Source organism: Hemibagrus wyckioides, linkage group LG19 (assembly GCF_019097595.1).
Source record: "Hemibagrus wyckioides isolate EC202008001 linkage group LG19, SWU_Hwy_1.0, whole genome shotgun sequence".
Lineage (NCBI taxonomy): Eukaryota > Metazoa > Chordata > Actinopteri > Siluriformes > Bagridae > Hemibagrus > Hemibagrus wyckioides.
The window spans coordinates 17,244,583-17,270,172 of NC_080728.1; the positions used below are offsets into that span (position 1 = coordinate 17,244,583).

Sequence of the window (25,590 nt, forward strand, 5' to 3'; positions counted from 1 at the left end):
TATCTATCTATCTATCTATCTATCTATCTATCTATTTTTAAAAATATTATTCCTTACACTTTCACTGTCGTCACTGTGACCATTCCACTCGTCTCTACTAAAATAGTGATCCTAAGTTCTTTTGGTTCCTGTTTCTTGTGCAGTGGAAAAACATCCAAAGACTGGATTATTATACTGGTTTAAACCCAAGGATCATATAGGCTTAATGTTTAAGTGGGATAAAATCTTAGCACTTAAAGCATGACCGTTTCCCTAAGCCAAAATTTAGTCACTGCCTCTTTAAACAAAGTCATGGGTGAAGTCGAGGAGGACAAATGAAAACAGATAGACACAGCGTGAGCAGTGGGATCAGTGGGGTGTAAGTTAGTTATGGTGGATGGAAACAGATTGGAGGTGGATTATAAATTCCCCACATCTTATCAGCGGTTATCTCTAGACACAATAGCCGGATCTGGGCTGAGGAGAGGCAGTGACGTGGGCTAAACGAGTGAGTCATCAGGTTTCTCTCGTCCTCCCTGTGATCAGGAAAGCAGGGTTTCGCCCGCTGCTGTGCTGAAAGGTCGGAAGCCCCGCTAGACTCCCTGGCACTGTATTATTTTTCCTTTTCTGCCCTGTCTTTCACCCTCGTCCCCATAGTGCTGGTTGGAGTAGGGCTGAGAACACTAATATCCCACCAGATCAACACTAGTTCTCTTTTTGCTTCCCAGTCATCCATCCTTCTTCTTCTTTCTGCCTTTCTTCTACTCATGTGCTGCTGCAATATGTCCACTTTTCCTCCCCAGGGTGACTGCAGATAGTGCCTCTGCTAACCTGCTGCTCTTCACCATGCATGTTGGAATTTTGTTGAGACTGTGTGTGGTATGCGTGTCTACGTGTATACACGTATTAACCACTTACTTATATAGTACCTCTGTGTCTGATGTATTCTTTCCCCTCAGACCGTATTGTATGTGATGATCAGCAGGTGTTTGATGTTTTAAACACAGAACTGTGGGGGTAAATGTATGCTACGTCCCAGAGCTTTATCTTAAACGCTTTTCTCTAATATCTCAATTTAAAATGCCTCGTGCTACCAAACTACTAATTTCAATTAGTACATCTGATTGTTTTAACTTTATTTGGATTGACCACCATGGACGCTGTATGGGGTGGAACCATCAGTGCTTTAAATTAAAAGGCAGCAATCATAAATCGATTAATATCCAAAAATGAAGGAGAACAAGTGTGTAGAAAATGTGTAACCTAGGCCAGCAAGGTGATTTTGATTGACTCAGAGGTTACTTAATCGTATTTGATTCATTTGTAATGTATTTTAATCGTATTGTATATAATTCATTTATTCCACATTCTCTGAGTCTCTGAAATCACCCCTACTAGACACCAGACTGTCATCAGCTTGTCTTTAACCAGCATATCAACTCATTCTAAACAACATGTTCAGTCTTTACACTTTTTAACGTCTAGTATATAATCTATACAGACTCTAGATTAATCTCTACTCCCTTTTTTCACTCACGTACTTTACACAGTCCAGTTATGGCTGTTGATATTTAGAAGAATGTCCACAATGCGGTCATTTTTTCTGATCTGGTCTGTAATCAGATTTCAGTTTCAGTTAGAAGAAATAAATAAACTTATTAACTCGTTATATGGGGCAGAATGTCCCCTTGGAGGTCCAGCGGCTGGATCCCGTGCTCTCACTGCCGTAGCCCAGGTTCAATTCCTGAGCAGGGAACCAACCCAGACACTAAGGGATAACTCTCAGTGCTGGTCCTATGCATGCATAAAAAATATAAACCCATAAAATCAATAAATTCAGCATCCAGTGTAAAACCTGTGCTGAATCAAACTATGTAAATCAGATGATGCACCGTGGTGAAAAACCAAGCATTTAACAGTGGATTGCTTAAATAATCATTGGAGTTGGATTAAGTGTGGCTTATAAATAAGAAATCTGCAACAAATAACAAATAGCTTGTCCATTATGTCTGAGCTACTGATTCTGTTATGTTAAACTGAACTTATCTGATTGCATGTAAATATGGAAACACTACACATAATTTACTGGTATATTGACAGAAATGATTGTCACGAAGAGTTTATACTGCAAGTGATACGAATCAGTCTGTTCTCTTACTTTCTTTGAAATCATTATTAGAAATGTTTGGCCATAGTTTTGCACACACTGTTACACTATATTGCTAAAAGTTTTGGGACACCCCTCCAAATCATTGTGTTCAGGGGTTGGACTCGGCCCCTTAGTTCCAGTGAAAGGAACTCTTAATGCTTCAGCTTCATACCAAGACATTTTGGACAATTTCATGCTCCCAGCTTTGTAGGAACAGTTTGGTGATGACCCCTTCCTGTTCCAACATGACTGCACACCAGTGCACAAAGCAAGATCCATAAAGACATGGATGAGTGAGTTTGGTGTAGAGGAACTTCAGAGTCCTGACCTCAACCCAATAGAACACCTTTGAGATGAAATAGAGCAGAGACTGTGAGCCAGAGCTTCTCATCCAACATCAGTGCCTGACCTCACAAATGTGCTTCTAGAGGAATGGTCAAAAATTCCCATCAACACACTCCTAAACCTTGTGGAAAGTCTTCCCAGAAGAATTGAAGCTGTTATAGCTGCAAAGGGCGGGACAACTCCATATTACATTCATGTGCATGTAAAGGCAGACGTCCCAAAACTTTTGGCAACATAGTGTATGTGGTAAACTATTATCAGCGCTGCTCCTGACTCCAATTCTTATATCATCAATTAAGCTACCAAATCATGAGGGTGAAGGCTGAGACATGTTTCCCACAAAACACATTCATCTGTTGCTCCATGCTTGGAGAGCGCATTCTGCCCTTTTCCATATACATGAACTCAGAGATTTTCATGCTCGACTAATATCATTATGATTGACAGGGGAGAGAGAATTAGCCCCGCCCATCTAGAGAGCACCGCCACTTTTCCTCATGGATGACAGGATGAACACTTTTCCCTCTATAATGTTGTTGGGAATCTCTTGATAGACTGGTTCATGACAGTTATTAACTATAGACAGTTAATATTTTGTCTTAATCCAGATGAAGTGATAGTGGGATTTCTATTAATAGATTTTATATGATTTTAATTTACGCTTCTGCACCGTTGGTGTGTCAATTCCAAATTTCCTTAAAGCCACAATATGAGAATCTGTTACTGTTCATTACTGCGTTTGGAAAAGCACCGGCTGTATGTGAGGAAAACCTGAGGTGACGGTCATTGTTCAGATATAGATGTAACTTGAGCTCACTAGCTCTCTGTGTTGTGCAGATTGACCAGGTGAAGCAGGACCTCTCCAGGAAGGACACCGAACTTCTGGGCCTGCAGACCAAACTCGAGACGCTCACCAATCAGTTCTCAGACAGCAAGCAGCACATCGACGTCCTTAAAGAGTCTCTAACTGCCAAAGAACAGCGAGCTGCTATTCTACAGACAGAGGTAACTAACACACACACACACACACACACGTAAAACTGCACAGGTGTAACTTTACGGCACATTTTATGGAGTGTTATTCCACTTATACCTCAGCAATTTGGCAAAAAATTATAATGTTAAATTTACTAAACAGTGACATTCTCTCTCTCTCGCGCGCGCGCACACACACACACACTCTCACTCTCTCACACGCACACTCTCTCTCTCTCGCACACACACACACTCTCACTCTCGCTCTCTCTCTCTCACTCTCACACACACTCTCTCTCACTCTCTCACTCTCTCTCACTCTCACACACACTCTCTCTCACTCTCTCTCTGTCACTCTCTCACACACACACACACACTCTCTCTAACTCTCTCTCTCTCGCTCTCTCACTCTCTCACACACACACTCTCACTCTCTCTCTCGCTCTCTCTGTCACTCTCTCACACGCACACACACACTCTCTCTCTCTCTCTCTCTCGCGCGCGCACATACACACACACACACTCACTCTCTCTCTCACTCTCACACACACTCTCTCTCTCTCTCTCTCTCTCTCTCTCTCTCTGTTCGTCACTGAGAAAATGAAGTAAACACAAACCAAGACTGAAAGCAATTTTAACCAAGCCATCTTAAAAGCTCCACCACATAATTGGTGTTTACTGATTGTGCCTCCTGTACTAGTCCATGTGTATGAGCTGTTACTATGGAAACAGTGACGTATTGGAACGAGCATGTTAATGTAAAGCTGTCACAGCCTGAGCTTCCCATGATGGACCAAAATATTGCAGATCATCTATCCAGTCAGATTCAGGCGTTCCCTGCAGTGCTCCAAGCTCCTTAAACCAGAACTTTCCTTTCTTTTCCCTTCCTTCTCCTTTTCCCTTCCTTTCCTTTCCTTTTCTTTCCTTCTCCTTTTCCCATCCTTTCCTTTCTTTTCCCCTCCTTCTCCTTCTCCTTCTCCTTCTCCTTCTCCTTCTCCTTCTCCTTCTCCTTCTCCTTCTCCTTCTCCTTTCCTTTCCTTTCCTTTCCCTTCTCCTTTTCCTTCCCTTCCCTTCCCTTCCCTTCCCTTTTGTTCCCTTCCCTTCTTCCTTTATCCCTTCTTTCCTTTCCCTTCCCTTCCCTTCTCCCTTTTTCCTTTCCTTTCCTTTCCTTTCCTTCTCCTTTTCCCATCCTTTCCTTTCTTTTCCCTTTCTTTTCCCTTCCTTCTCCTTTTCCCTTCCTTTCCTTTCTTTTCCCTTCCTTCTCCTTCTCCTTCTCCTTCTCCTTTTCCTTTCCTTTCCCTTCTCCTTTTCCTTTCCTTCCCTTCCCTTCCCTTCCCTTTTCCCTTTCCTTGTTTTGAGTTTTGAGTCCTCGGAGAGATTAAATTCGATGTAGCCGTAAAATGGATGAACAGTACTCAGTATCATTCGTTCATAAGCAAAAAAAAAAAGTTAATGTTGGCAAATTGCTGTGGAAAACCACTTCAGAACCTCCAGCTATAAGAACATATTCAGAGTGCTAACAGTAACTTTTCATCAGCATTAATATTATTATTTCCCCAAAGATTTGTCGTCTTGTTTTTTCATGAGAAATCTCTGCTTTCATGTTTGATTTTGTTGAGACTTTTATTTACGATCATTATAAAAAAAAATTATATAGGGGGAAAGGAGATTGAGGAAACAGTGTAGGAGAGCAGAATGTGAAAAATCTCATTTTCAACACAGACGTTAAGTGAGTGTTGTCATGTGGAGCGGACACCACTAGGGGGCACTGGCGCATCAAGAGAGAACTAAAAATCTCCACTTGGACATTTTGAATAATAACTCGTTACTTGTTTGACAAACAATAAATACATTAAGGTTCATTTGGAGGGAATGAGGATTTTCTTTTCTCTCAGACTCTCTATAATACGAGTCATTTATAATGCCGGCAAACGCAATTGCAGATTTATTCCTAGTGACAGTACATGTTTTTCAGAATAATGAATATGCCGATTCGGATGATGCTATCTATATGTAGATGAGTTTAAGTCAATGGCGCGGTAATGATAATATTAGTACTGCTGTTATTATTATTGTTGTTTATATTTCTGCCAGTCTGAGCAGACTGCAAACAAATCCCAGAATTTTGTATCCATTAAAGAAGGAAGAAATTAGAGCAGAATTAAACCGATAGCCGCAGTTTATTTCTATAACAAACCCTGAACGACTATTACAGGACAGTGATCAGCGACATGGCGGTGTCGTCATGCAGCCCCATGATAAGACACCTTAAGTCCTGTTACAGTTACTCCACAAAGTGCATGACAGACAATTATTACATTTATTTATTAATTTGTGTATGTTAAAATGTTTGTGTAGGCGTTACATTAGTGGGTGGGATATATTAGGCAGCAAGTGAACATTTTGTCCTCAAAGTCGATGTGGACAAGTGTAAGGAATTGAGCCAGGGGTCTTGGATGGCCAAGGCTCATTGATGGACGCGGGGAGTGAAGGCTGGCCCATCTGATCCGATCCAACAGACGAGCTACGGTTGCTGAAATTGCTGAAGAATGCTGGTTCTGATAGAAAGGTGTCTGAATACACAGTGCATGACTGGTCAGGGCAGCGAAAGGGTGACCAACACAATGTTAGGCAGGTGGTCATAATGTTATGCCTGATTGCTGTATGTTGAAATAAATATATCGATAATTTAAAATGAGGTAAAAGGAAGTAAGGCTGTTGTGGGAAACGGCACTGAGATTCACTTTAGTTTGATTGTGTGTGTGTGTGTGTGTGTGTGTGTCAGGTGGATGCCCTTCGTCTGCGCCTGGAGGAAAAGGAAGCCATGCTGAATAAGAAGACGAAGCAGATCCAGGAGATGTCAGAAGAGAAAGGCACACTCAATGGAGAAATCCATGACCTTAAAGACATGCTCGATGTCAAAGAGCGCAAAGTCACCGTGCTGCAGAAAAAGGTACACACACACACTCGTATACACACACACTCACACTCACTCCATATGCACACTGTCCATTTTTTCATCCTGTCTGTAGATGGCAATGTAGGACCACAGTCCCTGTGTTTTTGTGCCTTGGTTCAAATCCACACACACACACACACACACACACACACACAAAATAGCCATGTATTTAAATTTATGATGTCTAAAAGTAGGGGACCAGTTATGTTTTTGATGGCGGAGGACTCTGCTCTTCTCAGAAATGACACAGTAAGCCATAGTCCAGCTCTGTGCTCCTGGTTTATGACTTAATCCTAACACACAGTGTTTTACCACACTGCTAACTTTAGTACACGGGTGAGCCGTGTAAGCTGCTGTGTAAAATGTGTAGCCAAACCAGATACCAGTTGTAATGAGGTCTAATGTGATTTGCGTAATGTGGTGTGTGTGTGTTTGTGTGTGAGAGAGAAAGAGGGAGATATGAGTGATTGCTATGAGGTAGCTGCAGATTTGAGTGGTCATCTCGAGTCAGTTGAAGTGGTGCTCAGTGTTTTCCTCAGGTCCAGTATTATCAGAGTAACAGTATCAGGATGAATGTGCTCATGCTGGATATACTGTAATGTTTACCACAATGACACCATCGCTATCTGTTTAGTTTAGTGTGTGTATTCAGAGCCCTAGAGTAGCCCACGTATGCAGTCTTTCTTTCTTTCTTTCTTTCTTTCTTTCTTTCTTTCTTTCTTTCTTTCTTTCTTTCTTTCTTTCTTTCTTTCTTTCTTTCTTTCTTGTCTTGCTTTGCTGTTTTCCATTTTTCATTTTTATTTCATTCCTTCACTCTGCTTTACTTTACTTCTTTTCTATCCATTTCCTTTTCTTGTCTCCTTCCCTTTCCTTCACTCTTTCCTTTTCCTTCACTCTTTCCTTTTCCTTCCTTCCTTCCTTCCTTCCTTCCTTCCTTCCTTCCTTCCTTCCTTTCTTTCTTCCTTCCTTCCTTCTTTCCTTTCTTTCTTCCTTCCTTCCTTCCTTCCTTCCTTCCTTCCTTCCTTCCTTCCTTCCATCCTTCCTTTTTTCTTGTATATTGCTTTGCTGTTTTCCTATTCATCCTATATTTTTATTTTATTACTTCTCTCTGCTTTACCTTACTACTTTTCTATCCATTTCTTTCCTTTCCTTTTCTTGTCTCCTTCCCTTTCCTTCACTCTTACCTTTTCCTTCCTTCCTTCCTCCCTTCCTTCCTTCCTTCCTTCCCTTTCTTGTATATTGCTTTGCTGTTTTCCTGTTAATCCTATATTTTTATTTCATTACTTCCCTCCGCTTTACTTTCCTTCTTTTCTATCAGTTTCTTTCCTTTCCTTTTGTCTTCTTTCTTTCTTTCTTTCTTTCTTTCTTTCTTTCTTTCTTTCTTTCTTTCTTTCTTTCTTTTTCTTTCTTTCTTTCTTGTCTTGTCTTGCTTTGCTGTTTTCCATTTTTCATTTTTATTTCATTCCTTCACTCTGCTTTACTTTACTTCTTTTCTATCCATTTCTTTCCTTTCCTTTTCTTGTCTCCTTCCCTTTCCTTCACTCTTTCCTTTTCCTTCCTTCCTTCCTTCCTTCCTTCCTTTTTTCTTGTATATTGCTTTGCTGTTTTCCTATTCATCCTATATTTTTATTTTATTACTTCTCTCTGCTTTACCTTACTTCTTTTCTATCCATTTCTTTCCTTTCCTTTTCTTGTCTCCTTCCCTTTCCTTCACTCTTTCCTTTTCCTTCCTTCCTTCCTTCCTTCCTTCCTTCCCTTTCTTGTATATTGCTTTGCTGTTTTTCTGTTAATCCTATATTTTTATCTTTTACTCCCCTTTCCTCTCCTTTCTTCCTCTGTCCTTTCCTTCTCTCCCATCCCCTTTCATTTTTTTGTCCCCTCAGAGAGATCCCAGTTCTGATGGTCCTAAAGCCCTCTCCAATAATATCAGTATTCATTTAGAACACGTTAATTGTATATTCTAAGGAACGTACACGTCTTCTCTTAGATCTTTTGATGAAGCATCTTTCCAGTCAGATCCGGGTCTTCAGGTCTCCCTGAGACTGAGCTGACCGGACCATCGTGGCTTCAGGGAAGCGTCACAGTCTCCTCTAATGCACAATCCAGGCACTGTGCATTGCTTTCTACCCAATTTTGCTCAGTCACTGTCTCTCTCTCTCTCTCTCTCTCTTTCTTTCTCTCACTTTCATTTAATATTGTTCTCTCCCTCTCCCAGCCTCTCCCTGTCTTTCCCTTTTACACAGTCAGAGTCTAAAAGCATCTCGGAGTCATCGGGGGCATAGTGAATACGGTTTCTTTTGAAACGGAGCCCCGGCTCCCAAGCCGCAGAAAGAGAAACATTTTGTTTCCATTATAGCTCCACAGCCGCCGTGCATCGCCCCAGAGCCACTCCTAATGGCCATAACACATTGAGACAGTGCAGCGGAGGTATGCACGGATCCCTGCGGCGAGGCGTTGTGCTGAATACGTCGCATTGCACCGCTCAGACGGAGCGTTATACAGCTGCGCAGGGACCGGATTACATGTTCTCATTAAAAATGCGTGAAGGAGATCGGATGTTTTTTTTTGTTTGTTGTTTTTGGGGGGTTTAACCTTTATCCCGTGTTCATCTCTGACATTCTTCACACAAGAACTGGTTTTGGCTTCGGTCGCAGTGGCAGCGTTTGCCACCCCGAATGTGAGCGAGTTCATTCTGTACCGTCTCCAAACCTCACGCTCTGACTCACGACACGTTCAGAGTTTATTATTCAACACAAAGACTACCTTTTTTTATACCAAAAATCCTGTATGTGTGATTTAATCAAAGCCCGATAAGGTGGAGTTAAAGCTCAGTGGACGGACATTCCTCGGTTTAAGTTCAGAGCAGGACACGTCTGTTAGGAGAGGGAAGAACCGACTCGAGCGTGTGTACTGACAGTACTGCTTTCTACAACATCAGTGCTAGAGGTTTAATCAGTCGAGGTTTGGGCTGAGGACTAAAAAAGAAAAAATATGGGGGCCTTCGTTTTAGATTTAACGTCATTTGGACGATATGAACTATCAAAATGAAACCCTCTGACATTGTGGCAGCTTTTTTTTCCCCTTAGAAGAGGAAACCAGAAGATTTATCCGGTGTTTATTTATTTAGGAAAATTAGATAGAGAGTGAGAGCGAGAGAGGAAGAACGTGCACATATTTCTGCATGGAGCATGAATGTTAATACAGACCTTGTTAAATTAATAATAAGTCCTACATTAAATCTCCATTCTTGCCTGTCTGAGAGAGGAGAAGAAGAAGAAGACAGTTTTTATTTTTCGCCCGTGGCAAAAGTTTACTGACGTTCCTGATTATTCTAATTTCTAATTAAAAGGCAGAAACGCTCGAAGGATGACATTTGCTTATCACAGATTCCTCTCACCCGCTCGAGTGCCAGCCGCTTCACGCTCATTTGCATTGCTGAGTCGTGTGTGAGGTCTCAGTTATGTTCTCATCTCAGGATGCGAAAAAAAATTCCTGAATCCCAACCGTGCACAACTCCGGATATATAGCATAGGTAACACTTCATTTTATATCATCGTTAGACCTGAAAGGTTTATTCCTCACGTCGTAGTCTAAATACATCTAAATCATCTGAAGACTGTTGAGCGTGAGTGAATAAATTCAGATCGTATAAATGTTATCCACCTTATTCTTTCAAGTTCTAGGTAGCATCATGGCATCATTCTACAAGAGCTATTATTGAGAGCTGTTATCTCCCATTTTTGCAGAAGCTGATAATCGAACTCGGTCGTTCATTTTTACTGACCAGTACTGTTATATGAAAATAATATACACTTTCCAGACTGTCTAGTGCTATAAACCAATCAAGATGCATTTTTTTTGACAGTGGGATTGTTTTTTTATGGCTATATACACCGATCAGGCATAACATTATGAGCAGTGAGAGTTGAAGTGAATAAGACTGATCTCCTCATCATGGCACCTGTTAGTGGGTGGGATATATTAGGTAGCAAGTGAGCATTTTGTCCTCAAAGTTGATGTGTTAGAAGCAGGAAAAATGGACAAGTGTAAGGATTTGAGCGAGTTTGATGAAGGACCAATTTGTGATGGCTAGACCACTGGATCAGAGCATCTCCAGAACTGCAGCTCTTGTGGGGTGTTCCCGGTCTGCAGTGGTCAGTATCTATCAAAAGTATTCTTTAAGTCCTGTAACCTGCGATGTGGTGCCCATGGAGTCCCCACCGCACATCTTACAGGACTTAAAGGATGTGCTGCTAACATCTTGGTGCCAGATACCACAGCACACCCCTTCAGGAATGTAGTGGAGTCCATGCCTTGATGGGTCAGGGCTGTTTTGGCACCAAAAGGAGGACCAACACAATATACAGCAGGTGGTCATAATGTTATGCCTGATCGGTGTATTATTATATTATGCATTGTCATGACTTAAATTATAAAAAATATGGGCCACACATCGAATGATAGAAAAGCACTTTTTAATTCCTAAAGTATTAGAACCAGCCTTTTAATCGCCACTTAAATTGATGAACTGAAGTCAGTTGATGCTATTTACATCTTTAAAACAATTAGGTCTAATAAGATAAGTGAAATCAGCGTATTGCTCCATGCTCAATCGTTCGTATAACAAGGTTTTAATTGCGCATTATCACAACGAATAATGCAATTATTAGTCGTTTACGTGTATAAACATGGATATATTCATGCATACAGTTATACAGGACCACCAGTGATGTAGTAATGCAGGTATTTGAGTAATTATATAGTGAGTAAATATATTTATCCAAGACTCAAATTTGATCTTTATTACACAAATAACTAGACTTTTTAAGCAAAACGTTTAAAAATATCTTCCCTCTCCTCCAGTCGTTGGAGGTGTTATTTGCTTTCCACACCGAATACAATTCTGATGCAACTCAGTGTAAATACACAGTTTCTCCTATGTGTGTGTGTGTGTGTGTCTTGTTGTGTGTTGCCAGAGCACATGCCATGCTGACAAGCTGCAGATCACTAAGTGAAACAAAACACTCTTTAATAATTCAGGAACCCCTCCTTCCTCTCTCTCTCTCTCTCTCTCTCTCTCTCTCTCTCTCTCGTTTGCTCTTGCTCACTCTTTCCTTTTTCTTTCTGACACACACACATGCACACATATGCAGAAACACACACACACACAAAGCCCTTTAAATCCTCTGTGTTTGAGACAGAAAGGAGCTTTTTTTGTGATTCCAAGTCTTTTATCCACACACTGATCACTGGATGAAGCCAAAACACTAGGATTCGCTTTGCGTGTGTGTGTTGAGCTTTGTTTGTTCCCTGTCTATCCTTCAGCTTTAGTTGATTGTAATCACGCTTTTCTATACTACACCCCCTCTTTCTTTACGCTATTAGCTCAGTTTTGGGAGTGCGCCTGTTCCTCTGTTCTGTTTCTCGACTCGCTGACCTGAAATATAATTGTAGTTATCATGTGACTCGGCACACACACACACGCGCACACGCATAATACTGGCTGAATGAAATATTCATGAGTGGCCAGCTGTACAGAGGAAGTGGAGAGACGCTGAAGCGAGCGAGGTTAGTCGGAAGAAAAGGACCTGGACTTCATTAGGCCTTCAGAGCAACCACAGGCACCATCAAAGCGAAATACTTTTCTAGAATGTCAAGTGCGCAAGCCGATTCCAGAGCGTGTGTGTGTGTGTGTGTTTAGAAAGGCAGTCAGCTGAGTGTTGAGTGTGCGTGTGTGTGTGAGACAAACACGTGGGGTTGTCAGCTCAGCTGTCAGGTGTAGAGTTGATTAATGAGGATCTGGAAATGGTTCTGCATGCATATCTCTTGTCTCATTCTCACACACACACACACAGAATTTCTTTACCATGTACCTGGTTGCACTAAACAAGGCCATGTAGGTGGAACCTGAAGTAGTGCACACGTTAGAGTGCTCAAACGAAATGGATGCCATTTTTCCCCAACAGTAACTGTACATACAAATTGTTGTTATTAATACCGTCTGAAAGCGTAGTGGAAAATATCCATTTTTTTTTTCAGGGAAAAGTCAGTAAGGTGCCATTTGGTTCACAGAAAAGGGATATGTCCCAAATTATGGCACAATTTAATACTAAGTATATAAGTATAGTATGTGGTTTGGGATGCAGCCTAGATATAATCACTTTTCCACCAAACTGTACAGAACAACAATCTTCAGTAATAAAGTCTCTAGCATTCCCATAGAGGCTTTGTGTCTGTTCAGATCCAGAGTATAATATAAATCAGGCTTTAAAGCTTTTTTTTTCTTCTCCCCTTTCTTTCTAATTTGGTCTTGTCCAATTTTCACCCACCCTGTGATTATAACAGCTATCAGTCCAGGGGACGAAGACAGTCCCGTGATTCTTGTTGTTTATCCTGCTTTACAGAGTTGTTTGTTTTTAAAAACAAAAACAATTTTTAAAAATAGCTTTTCTAGTGATAATTTCTGTTTTTTATAAATATTATTTTATAAATATTATTACATAATATTAAAAATATAAAATATTTAATGTAAAATTTTATGTAATGATGCTACATAATAATATAGTAATTATTAATATTATTATTATTAAAATTATTATATATTACTATGTATTGCATAGTAATATAGTAATATTACTTAATTTAATTTTTTTTAAATAAATCTATATATCATATGCTTTTTTCAGCGTCGCCGCTGTATTGCGCTCAAGTTTGTGAACAAACCTTTACATCATTATGCAAATCGTCTACTGTAGCAAAGACTGTGAGGGTGTTTGTGTCGTATCACCTGCCTGTAGTAGAGGAAAGTGTGTTTAGTAGGTGAGTAACATAAAAGAGTAATTTAAAAGTGTGTTATCCCTTGAGGAAATTCGAAAAGAGTTCATTTCTTTGTACCCGCACCGATAGCCGCTCTTCAGTGCTGGACATCTTGGAAAGAAGCAAGTCAGACACGCCCAACCCCCCCCCCCCTTTGCGTGTATCCACCAATCAGAGGCATGTCAGGAGTTCACCCAGCTGGAGCAGAGCCTCAGCGCAGTTATTTCATATTGTTGGTGGAAACCGGCCCGAGCGTCGTCTCCGTTACGAGGTCTTTAACGTCCTGACAAAACCGTACATGCCCTACTTACAGCCACCTTTTCAGCTTTCTACCTTGAAACACCACCTCCACCATTAAAGCGACTCGGCTCCCAGACATCTGTCCAAACATGTCTGAAAAGGTTTAAAACAACAAACCTCGCTGTACTTTTATTACTCCAGAAACAAGTGCAGTTGTTTAAACCAGGGCAAATTCATTATCGGGTTTCTCCTCGCTTTTCCCACTACCATCATTTGTTTTTCTTTGAAACTCCTTTTGCCAAAACATCTCTCTTTTTAATTAAATTCATAAGTTGACGCAATTTGCTCCCTGTTGGAGATCGGGTTCAGGACACGAAGCACTGGAGACGTTATTTTTATTTTATTTTTTTGCCTCGTCGAAAGCCGAAAGTAGAAAAAGGCACGTATAAAGAACGATTATGGAACACTCGTGTCCTTCACAGGTTTCTCTTTAGCATTGTGTTTACGCTTTTCTTCATCGTAATTAATTAACATTTAATGGTTTAACCTCTGCTTTTTAGCTGAAGAGATTTCCCGTTCACCCGGGAGCAAAACTCTTGGCTTCACAGATAAAACATGTTTTATTGTTTCTGTGCCTTTCTGGATCTTTATCACCTCGAGCCACAAGTCCCCCCCCCCCCCCCCCCCAAAAAAAAAACACCCCTGCACAGTTTACTGAATATTGATGATGTTATTTTTCCCCCCTAAAAGTGATTGGAGTGTGGGGGAAATATGAATGGTGACTATTTATCAAATCCGTCAGTGTTTAATTGAATGTGAAATGAGGGGATAGGCACATTGAGCTTTTTCATTGAGCTGTCACAACATGATGAATGGATTGAGTTTGCGAAATGCCCATCTCCGCTGTCATTTATCAGCACTCGCCTCGTGCAGGCTTCACAGCGGCCGCCGTGACAGATAAGGGAAGTTTTATGAGGAAAATTAGCTGGGAATATCACTCTAATGAGGTCGTTATTTATTTTCGGAGCTGGTACAGAAAAACTGTGGGGTTTTTTGTTTTTTTTCTTAAATAAAGCCAATTCATTTCTTAATGTGCATCATAAATATTTATAAAATGCTGTTTAGAAGTTTTGTTTAACTCTTGAATGCATCTGTAACCTCTTATATCATAAACCATACAGGTTACAGGTGTACATGTGGTAAATGCAGGTTTGTGCATGCATTGTTGTGCTCATAAGCTGCTGATTTTATTTATTTATTTACCCCCCCCCCCAGATCGAGAACCTGCAGGAGCAGCTGAAAGATAAGGAGAAGCAGATGAGTAGTCTGAAAGAGAGGGTCAAATCCCTGCAGGCTGACACCTCCAACACCGATACAGCTCTCACTACGCTCGAGGAGGCACTGGCTGAGAAAGTGAGCACACACACACACACACACACATGCACACACACACACGTCAGGAAGGCAGGATTGATGTTCTGTTTTCTACAGTTTGAAGGGCTTTGGTCATGTGACTCCAAAACAGACCTCAGATGAACTTTGGAAAGCCTGGAACATTCATTGAGGATCCAAGCTTTTATTTATTTATTTATTATTTTTTATTTTGCGATTATACATAGCACAAAGGTTTGACAGCCTCTATTTCAGAAATGTGATGTAAAACCGCACGACTCTCGGCAATGTCAGGAAAGACGTATGTAATTATTTTACCGCATTCCCTATACACTCACTCCATGGGAAAGGAGCTCCATAAGAGCTCTATTAGATGAAGAGCGAACAGATTAACGTACACGATGGGTAAAGTCATTAGCGAGCGCTCCAGTGTGCTGCCCGCTCGCATGTTTTTGTTTCCCAGAGACCTAATTGGTTGTTACAGAGTCATGGATTCACAGTTAGTCACGGTGTGTGATCAGACAGTTACCTCACCGGTGATTTCTTCAAAAATACTGATTAAAATACATTTTCATCTGTTACGGTTTCCCCACATTTTATGTTTTTATTTTAATTCAATCAAGTTACTTCATCATGTTACGTCAGTGGTCCTCATCCCTTTTGTGTCCAAATGAGATGTTTAACCTCCTCCCTCGGGTCTCAACCTCGATCACAACCTCGGCTTCACCGCACAAGGAGAGCGAGCGCGCTGAAAAACCCTCGTTGTTGTTAACACCTCACACTGCTACCTCTGCAGCCGCTCTGAACGTAGTCTTAAACTCATCACACATGACTGCTATCAAACCCACAGGATAACACGCTGTTATTGACCAGAACCAACAACATCGGCGTGATAGATACTGACAGTGTACAAGCTTTTATGGAAAATATATTTTTTCTTTTCTAAAAGGAAGAACAATAATTAGCAGATTCTCAGTCATGTGCAAGAAGAGCTTTTTTGGTTAAATACATTTTTCTCACCCAGTGGCTTGTGTGTGTGAATAGCCTAGGTGAAAAAGTATAATGTGTATGGTATTTGGAGCTAGTTATCTAGGTTAATCAATTAAATCAGATACAGAAGGCATGATAAAGATAAGGATCATTTCTGTATTTTAAGTAATCAAAGACAAAAAGAGCATCACAGCTGTAGTGAGAGAGAGAGAGAGGTGAGGATGAAGATCGCTCTGAAGTACGTTCCCATGTTACAACTCGAGCTTCACACAGAGCTTCAGCTTCCTGCACAGTGGCAGAGCTAAAGGTCAAATACACTGTCGCTTCTCATCAAATCTCTTTCAGCAGTCCTTTTTGTCTTCTGGTTTTTTGTGTGTGGTTGGGGGGGGGGGGGTGACTTTCACCTCAGATGCCACCGCACCCGGTCTCAGACTCGACTGTGGCTTAGTGAAATCGTCCAGTGTTCAGTACCTGCCTCTGCCTTTAATCTTACTGACCCTACAGTAATAATATAACTACAAGGTTGTGAAATTTTCCATCAAATCATATTTTTATAAATCATAACACTAACATAGCCTTAACAAAAACGTAGAGGTTAGCCCTCTCAGGATATCGGTCATCATTTTTCTCCTTCGGGTTGTCCGTCCATCGCTCATTTCTGTTAGCTAGCTAGCTAAATATCAGTATATAGATGATTAAAAACATGAGGATCATCGTGGGATCTGAAGTCTGTCCCAGGAACACTGGGTGGGAGGGAGGAATATACATTGGATGGATGCCAGTGCGCCCTCACACACACACACACACACACATTCACAGCTTGATGCATTGTAGAGATGCCAGTCCATCTCTCAGCATGTTTTTGGGAGGTACCCTGAGGAACCCCAACACGGACACGGGAAGAGCATGGGAAACTCCTCACGGACAGTAACCCGAGCTCTGAACCAGAAACCGTAGTGTTGTGAGGCAGCCATGATGCTGAGTTATACCACTGAGATTAGAAATTCAACAAGACAAGTAACAAGAGCTTTGTTTATACACCTACCAATGAATTTTAGCATTTTTTCCCTAATTAAAGGCTTCAGACTTGTTCAAATCTCTGATTAAAATCCACTAGGAATACACTTAGAGCCATTTACCAAATGCTCATGAATTCCCAGTATTAGAATTCCTGCTTCATCCCCTAATCCTTTTAACCAGAATTCAGCCAGATTTGTGGCTGTGATTCATTAAAAAAAAAAAAAAAACACACACACACATCCCTCAGGAGAGAAGTTAATTTCCCCACAGTACTTCTGTGTGCTGCAATGATTTTAGGCGAATAGCCACTAAAACCCAAAACTTTAAGGAGCTCTCCCGAACACGATCCGCACAGGACAAATTCCTGTTTCGAATTCCCAATCCACCGAGGGAACCGTGACTGCGTTCCTTCAGACTGCATACTGGAACAACAGACATGACACAAACTGTGCTACAGATATATCAGTCCAAGAAACATGGAGCGAGTCCAGATGAAAGATTTACTGCTTGGTGTTTTCACGAGTGAATATAATATTAACATTAATTTATATACTGTGTGTTTTTTTTTTCCCCCTTCAGAGCATTTATGCACAGTGTATACTATCAAAAATATCTGCTTTGGCAATCATCTCTGATTAAAAACAATCGTTTGTTAGTTAAAAACAGGACTTCCCTGTAAAAAGGCTAGTCTGGCAAATTCAACCAAAACGGTTCCTGGTGTTTAACAAGAGTAAGAACAAAAAAAAAAGAAAGGGTTTCTGGAACTAAAATCAACGCTGGTTTCTCCTGAATGGATTTCTGTAGTGGAAACACGCCTATTGTATCACCTGAAATGAAGAGAGCAAGCTGTTCACTGCAGGCTGACCCCAGTGGAGAGCTACAGCGGTCCCAGGCGCTGGCCGGCTCTGCCCAATGAATATGAATGAGTTTGAACCCTGGAGGTTATTAACATTGGTTTAGGTATCTGCGGTCTGGCTCGTAACGAAGCGCCCGGCTCTTTCCTCCTGCCTTGCATCTCTCACACACACTCACTTTCCAGGATTTGGGCCTCCTCTTTCTCTTCCCTCCTCTTCCTCACCTCCCCGAACAGCGTTGCATCGACTCGGGGCCGGAAATTGAATTTGTCAGCCATCTATTTGGAGAGAGAGCACAGCGTTTCCACTCAGAGAGACTCCAGTACAGCAACACGGCTCACAAGCAAGCCTCTGTGTTTGCTTCTGGCTGGCAGACGCATTAATACATATTGAAGCCACACACTAGCACATACTCACATTGTCTTTTAATTATTATTATTATTTTTACAGTCTTAACATCTCTTCCACACAGTGATTTATTACAGAGTTTCTAATTTACCATTTTTTTAATGCCCAGATATTCAACAGTGTATAACAAGGGCATAGGGTATAACAAGAACCTTATAACCTGTACTACACTATACATGGATTCACACCTTATAAGTGCTGATGATTATGGGTAATGGTGCAGGCTCACACCACAAGAATGTGTTCATGTGATCAGAGTGCTCTCTATATAAATATATGTTTTAGTTAATGTGGTGTGTATCTATGGGTTGTGTTGAAAATTGTCTGAACTCTCTTACACCCCTAACGTGCAATGCATATGCTCAAAATATTGCACCAGCACGCGAAACTAGAAATTTGATATCATTAAGCGACATGATTAATGCTGCCCTCAAACAAACCAATGTAAAATGTACTAATGTAATATTTGTTATAATAGAGTGGCAGAAGTGAAAGTGTTGACTAGATAATAAACCCGGGAATTGAAGTAAAAGCTGTTAATGTAAATGTGTAGCTTTTGTGCAGGTGTTTGTTTTGATGTCTCACTTTCTAAAGGTAGTGACATTCTCAGAGAACTACATGCGGCGTCAGGGACGAGTCATGCCTCATCTGTGTTTAATACTCAACCCAAATTTCAGGCAGGATCAGGATATTTATAGTCGGTGTCTTGGAGAAAGCCTGAACACGCTAGGGTTTGCCGCATCACTGCTTCTGCATCCATTTACAGATGACATCCTGCCACACCCTTGTTAACAAACCTACTTCACCACACACACACACACACTCTGGATGTCAGCTGTCTGGATTAAAGTTGCAGCGTTAGACGGCGCTCGTCTCACAGAGGCGTCACGCCTAATGTCACAGCTCCGTGCTGCCGAGCCCGGAGCAGCGGCTCTGGGAAAGTGAAATGCGGCCTTCACTGCGGGAAAAAAAAAGCAGAGTAGGTCTGAAAAAGCACTTTGTTATTAATGTCCACTCCGTCCACTCCGCGTGTGAGTTTTGGCCGGCGAGGGTGTGAAAGAGCCGGAGGCTGACGGCTCTCCGCGATTCCAGCGGCCTGCTTTCACAGGCCATCGACAGCAAACACGCACCCTGCCAGAAAAACACCACTTCAAACCTCTTACTGTTTCAGCATTATTACATTCGCTGCCCATTTCCTCGTCTCCCACTCCGTCTTTCTGGCTTTTTCGTTCTCTCGCTCTCACGCACACATACGTACTCTTGATAAAAGAGGTGCTTTCTGTGCCGTGTTATTATTGTGTACGAGGTCGGCAGTTTTTCAACCATGAGCGACTCTGGTGGAATGGACAGAATCAGATCTGACTCATTTCACCTGCGCTCGGTTCACTCCAGTTTCCGAAAACACTGTGTTGCGGCTTTGCCTATGGTTCTTGGCCAACGTTGACACAAGTGTGAGGTTAATGAATCGTGCTTATTCTTTCACTCTCTCTTCTTTTTTTTTCTTTCTCTGGCTCTTTTTCTCTCTCTTTCCCCCTTCCACACACACACACACACGTAGGGAGTGGTAACAGTCTCATCAAACATACCCTTGCTTTTTGAAACAGTACATTGGTTTAGGTTCTACTGAAGGCATTAGTTTTGTAATAAGTTTTTCTCCATTACACCACAATGCTTTAGAATTCATGAAGCTGATTGGTTGAATAATTTTCTCCAACAGCAGCAGTAGCTGTTTCTTATTAGAAACAAGAATAGAGAGGCTTGTAAGAGAACAGCTGTTTATAACTGCTGTGTAAGTTCTGCATCGTTAAATATAACTTTACATCGATAAAGTATACTTCTTTCTTTACTTAAAATATGTAGAAGTTGTTGTGTAAGAAGAATATAAGAGGTAGGAACATGCTGTTATTGGAAAATAATCATATTTTGCCCTCACATCTCCCTGCTGATTATTTTCCTCGTGTATTTTATTCCTTACACACGGTGCTAGCTGCATGCTATATGATTGACCTCCGAACAGGCAAAGAGGCCGTGTCTCAAACGGCGTCACGTGCACTATTTACTACATGTAACAATATCCCACAGCAGGAATGCCTCCTCTGGAACAACCGACAATTTTCAAGCCCAAAATGTCAGGTCCATATTTTATGTTCTTAATTTGCGTCTGTGGTGAAGCGCCATTCTCGATCACTGTGTCAGCCATTTAACCAGCAAAAAAAAAAAAAAAAAACCCGCCGTGGCTTTGGTGACCCCGCCCCTTCCTGCCGAGTATAAAAAAAAAAGTGTCCGCATTTTTTTCAGCAGTTTTGGTGATTTATTTGGGTACGACACATGTACTCAGGTTTAAAGTGCACTTCTTTGCTCTCAGCTTCGGGTGTGTTTCGCAATTTTATATAAAAAACATACTGCAGTAGCTGTGGTGGCTCCGCCCCTTCTTTAACATTACTGTAATTTATGTATATATATTTATATATATATATAAAATTTTATTTTGTGAAGCAGTTTCAGATCAAATACCACCCAAGACCCTGCACTATTAACTGCGTCTGAAATAATCTAGTGCTAACTTTTTGTTGCTTCCATAATCTACACGTATGAGTTTTCTGAAAATGACGCAAGTAGCGTTTCATCAGAATCGTCAGTTTTGTTTAATCGAGCCAATAAAACCACCATCTTGCCTAAAGACACCCTCATGTAAAAGTCCGAACAGGTTTCTGGTGCCGTCTGAGTTAACCGCTGTGTTTGTTGTGTGAGCAGGAGCGAATTATCGAGCGTCTGAAGGAGCAGAGAGATCGGGATGAGAGGGAGAAGGGAGAAGAGCTGGACAGCAGCAAGAAAGAACTGAAGGAGCTGAAAGAGAAAATCAGCCAGCTGCAGGGAGACCTGTCTGACCGTGAGGTAAGACACACACACACACACACACACACACACTCCTAGATCACAATAATTGCTTGTGTGTGTGTCAGTCTGGACAGTGCTTAAACATTTAACCGTCTCACAGACATAGAAGCGAACACGACTGGAAACTTCTCGAAACACTTTGCTGAGGGTCTGTTTGTAGCTCATCCTCCCTGACAGGCTGTTTCTGTGAATGACGAGTGGAAAATGAGGATGATTGACTGACAAACAGCAGAAAGCAGACAGGTTTATATAAGCCGGGAGAGCTGAAGTTGCCTTCGATAAGGTTTTGAGACTAGAAATACTTAACTGTTATAGGTGTTGATGTATTGTGAAACTAATTGGGTTTAATGGTGTCCACCGTGATTTTTATTTATTTATTTATTTATTTATTTATTTATTTATTTAGTTGTTTTGTAGAAGCTAATGCCAGATTTGTGATGGTCAATGATGAAATCCCCAAATGATTTTATAGGTGATTTAACATGAAACACACACAGTAATTTGCACAGTAATTACTCCATGATGGTGATTATTAATGTTTGGCTAAGTCGTCTTTCTGATTGACCCTTTTTTTGCTTACCAGCTGCTAAAAAATTTTATTGCTCACATACACCGATAAGGCATAACATTATGACCACCTGCCTAATATTGTGTTGGTCTCCCTTTTGCTGCCAAAAACAGCCCTGACCCGTCCTGCACTGTGTATTCTGACCCCTTTCTATCAGAACCAGCATTAACTTCTTCAGCTATTTGAGCAACAGTAGCTCGTCTGTTGGATCGGATCACACGGGCCAGCCTTCACTCTCCACGTGCATCAATGAGCCTCGGCCGCCCATGACCCTGTCGCCGGTTCACCACTGTTCCTTCCTTGGTCCACTTTTGATAGATACTGACCACTGCAGACTGGGAACACCCCACAAGAGCTGCAGTTTTGGAGATGCTCTGATCCAGTGGTCTAGCCATCACAGTTTGGCCCTTCGTCAAATTCGCTCAAATCCTTACACTTGTCCATTTTTCCTGCTTCTAACATCAACTTTGAGGACACAATGTTCACCTGCTGCCTCTAATATATCCCACCCACTAACAGGTGCCATGATGAGATCATCAGTCTTATTCACTTCACCTGTCAGTCATAATGTTATGCCTGATCAGTGTATTTTAGTTCTAGTAATTCCTATCTGACTTAATTAACTGTGACTGAAACTTGTATTTGCTGATGGTTATGATGGTACAATAGATTTTTTTTTGGTAACAAAATTAGATTAAACACGTTTACAGCTTGAAATGGTTGTAAACCTGAGCCACAAATAATCGATTCTGGTGAAATCACTGTTTGAAAACATGGTTGGTCCAAGGAGGGAAAAACTCAGAAACATGAATAGCAGTGTTACACCAGAATAAGAGTTTTTTTGGGGCGTAAATTTGGATGTACACACGTCAGCCACATTATTAGGAACCCATGTGCACCTGCACATTCCTGCAATTATCCAATCAGTCTGGTGGCAGCACACACTATTGATTGAAAACATATTGGACGCCGTTGTACCGTAGACTCTGTAAACAAAAGCACCATTGGAGAAGTGCGGCTTTTGTGTCGTCTTCAGTGACAGTGCTGTATTTGTGTCCGTTAAAATCACCGAATGTACCTTTAAAGGACAAATGCTACTGTGAGGAAGCAGCATCAGACCATGACGCACACTCTGGCTTTGCTTCTTCAGCCATGCGTTCATCCTCAGAGGAGCTGCAGCTTGATGAAAACAGACAGGCTGGACACACTGTCAGTACTCTGTGTGTGTGAGTGAGTGTGTGTGTGTGAGAGAGAGAGAGAGAGCAAGACAAGAAGATGAATGGTTGAGTCTACATGTGTGGGGACGGCCCCTTTTCCAAACCTGCTGCTCATTTCTCTTTCTGTCCTCAGCTCACTTGCACACTCTCTATCCGTCTCTTTTGTCTGTCTCATCCTAAAGAGACAGGCAGTCTCTAAAGTCTGTATGCAAACAAACACACACACACACAGCCCAAAGCGATGTAATGTACAGATGCTATGCGTGCCAGATCTGTTCTCCTCCTGCATGCAGCTGATTATTCATATTATTCATGTTATTCCTGCGGTCTGTGTCCACGTCAGGATCACCAGCAACACACAAGACCACTTCCTGACTTCGTCACGAGCCTTCTGAGGTGTTTGTTCGTGTGAAGATGCCGTTTGAGATGCTGATGTCATTGGATTTTATTTTAGAGTATTGAATAAACTGGCAGTTTTGTGTGCGGTCGAAATTGAGTTAATGTGAGGAGCAATTTTAATCTTCATCATTCAGAGTCATTCGTCATTGTCATGTACTTTGTGATTGATGATGATGATTTTTGTCCATAAAAGTGAATAATAAAAAAAATATTTATTTATTTTTTTAAATTTTATTTATTTATATTTGGGGAAAATAGTACTCGAAGGTACTGCTAAATTTGTTCAAAAGAAAAGAAAAGCTATGACTTAATTTGGAGAATTTTTTTAAAATAATTGAACTATATGATTCTAGGTAATTTAGAGTCATTTTCACACTCATTTCCTGTGACTTCCTGTTTCTCCTGTTTTTAGACTGTCCTGTACAGCTGCTGGTTAAATGGAGTGTTTCTGTAGGATACAGGAGAACATTTTCTTTCAGTAGCACATGCCGAGTTTTTCATTTTTATTTATTTTTTTTGTGGATCATCATTCATCCCTCTTCTCGTGCTTTACTAACTGTTATTCAAGGTATCCATAACGACTTAGGAGACTCGTCTCTACACACACATCTCCTCTCTTCCCTGTCTTCTTGTTTTTCCTCTCTTGTTCGTGTTAGACTAATCACACGGATGAGTGACACGCACGTACAGGAATGCTTTGCTGTCTATTATCTATGTAGTGTTCCTGACTAGTGACCTCTCCTTCGAGTTCCCTCAGCCTCTCCGATAATTCTTCACGTGAAGCACACTCCGTTCTCTGCTCCTGTTTTCTTTACCAGCGCCAGCAAAAGGCCTGGGGAATGTGCCGCAGCCGTACAAACGCTAAGAGTGTATTTTTGGTCCAGGGGACGGCATTCGAGTGTGAAATTGCGGGCCGAAAGTGGCAAGGGCAGGAAAGGCTTTACAGACGGATGACTGTGGGTTTTGACCGTGTATGTGAAACCCATTGTACTTCAAACGTATAGTACAGGCCCTGTTCACAGCGTTTATGATTTACACGTGCACGGTTTTTGCCTGTCTGTGAAAACGAGGTTATTATGTGTCCTCAGGTCGAAAATCGATATTTTTCTTGTTTGTTCACGTGGGATAACCCGCACCATCCGGTGCTATGAGGAAAGAAGATGGATCCTCATTTGAGTTTTCCTCTCCATCGTCGCCTATGGCTTGTTCTTAATGGATCCGAATCTACATCCAGATATCTGTAAAGCTGCCTATTGTTCAAAGATCCATATAAATAAAATCGAAACGAATGTTATAGTTTACGTGGTACGGCTGAAGGCAGAGCGAGGCAGCTGGTTAAAGTTTGCATGTTTACGTGTGCTCGGGCTCACTTTGTTCCTTTGTAACGAGGATTTGCGGCATGACGTTAGCGCAGCCTCTCGGCTAATTTGCTGTTTTCGATTAATTCGCTCGATATACAGTTTTTCAAGTATTAGATCACCTAATTTTTTTTTTGTCTCTATCTCTCTCTCTCTCTTTCACTCTCTATCCATCTCTTTTGTCCCTGTCTGTGCCAGACATCTTTGTTAGATCTGAAGGAGCACGCCTCATCATTGGCCTCCTCGGGTTTGAAGAAGGACTCCAAACTCAAGAGCCTGGAGATTGCGCTCGAGCAGAAGAAAGAGGAGTGCATCAAACTGGAGAGTCAGCTCAAGAAGGTGAGAGAGTCCCCGATATGTGAACAGCTCTGAACCGAATGCCGGCGTGTATTAATAGCAATAATCAGTGTTTCGTGATGCATAATGTTTTGCTATACACTCTTTTTCCATCACACCTTCAACATCTGTCTCTAGGAGGAAATGGCTGACTTAATCGCTCTTGGAAATAACGAAAGAGCTTGTATTGATGTTGGACTGATTCACCAAACTGATGCATCCTTAAATGAACAGAGCCAGGCCTGTGTTTTGTTTCCACATGATGTGAAACACGGATAAAAATCCAGTGGTGTAAAATATCACTCCCCATTTTGATACTGGATCAGTAGACCCCTAGAGATAGGTGATTCAACATGGTTTCCTTTATTTTTCTGACATTTTCTTCCAGACAGCAGAGGCCTCTCATTCTCTACAGTTTCTGTGCAACATGCCAAGCTGCATTAAAAAATAATTAACTAATAAGAAAGGCTGGTGATTGATTGTTTATAGCTACTATAGATATTTTATAGCAGTTGCATGACTATAAATGGTTAAAAAGTACTGAGGTTTAATTAGTACAAAGTGTAATTGTTGTCAGTTTGCTGTGGTATAAGTGGAATAAAACGCTTTGGGGTGTGCTTTGGGGTGGTAACTGTACCTCACCACCCTGTGGTTGATTATTTTCCTGTAAAAGCACACCTTTAGGTG

The 25,590-nt window shown here is 41.3% G+C and overlaps 1 protein-coding gene across 9 annotated transcripts in view; it reads left to right on the top strand.

The window, feature by feature from the left end:
- Nucleotides 1-25,590, top strand: part of erc1b (ELKS/RAB6-interacting/CAST family member 1b) — a 199,263-nt gene that overhangs the window by 35,934 nt on the left and 137,739 nt on the right. For all 9 annotated transcript variants that reach the window (XM_058416753.1, XM_058416745.1, XM_058416746.1 and 6 more), the window contains 5 exons: nucleotides 3,311-3,478; nucleotides 6,234-6,401; nucleotides 14,739-14,876; nucleotides 20,882-21,022; nucleotides 24,766-24,906. In XM_058416753.1, the coding sequence (XP_058272736.1) occupies nucleotides 3,311-3,478; nucleotides 6,234-6,401; nucleotides 14,739-14,876; nucleotides 20,882-21,022; nucleotides 24,766-24,906 (756 nt within the window). The remainder of the gene's footprint in view (nucleotides 1-3,310; nucleotides 3,479-6,233; nucleotides 6,402-14,738; nucleotides 14,877-20,881; nucleotides 21,023-24,765; nucleotides 24,907-25,590) is intronic.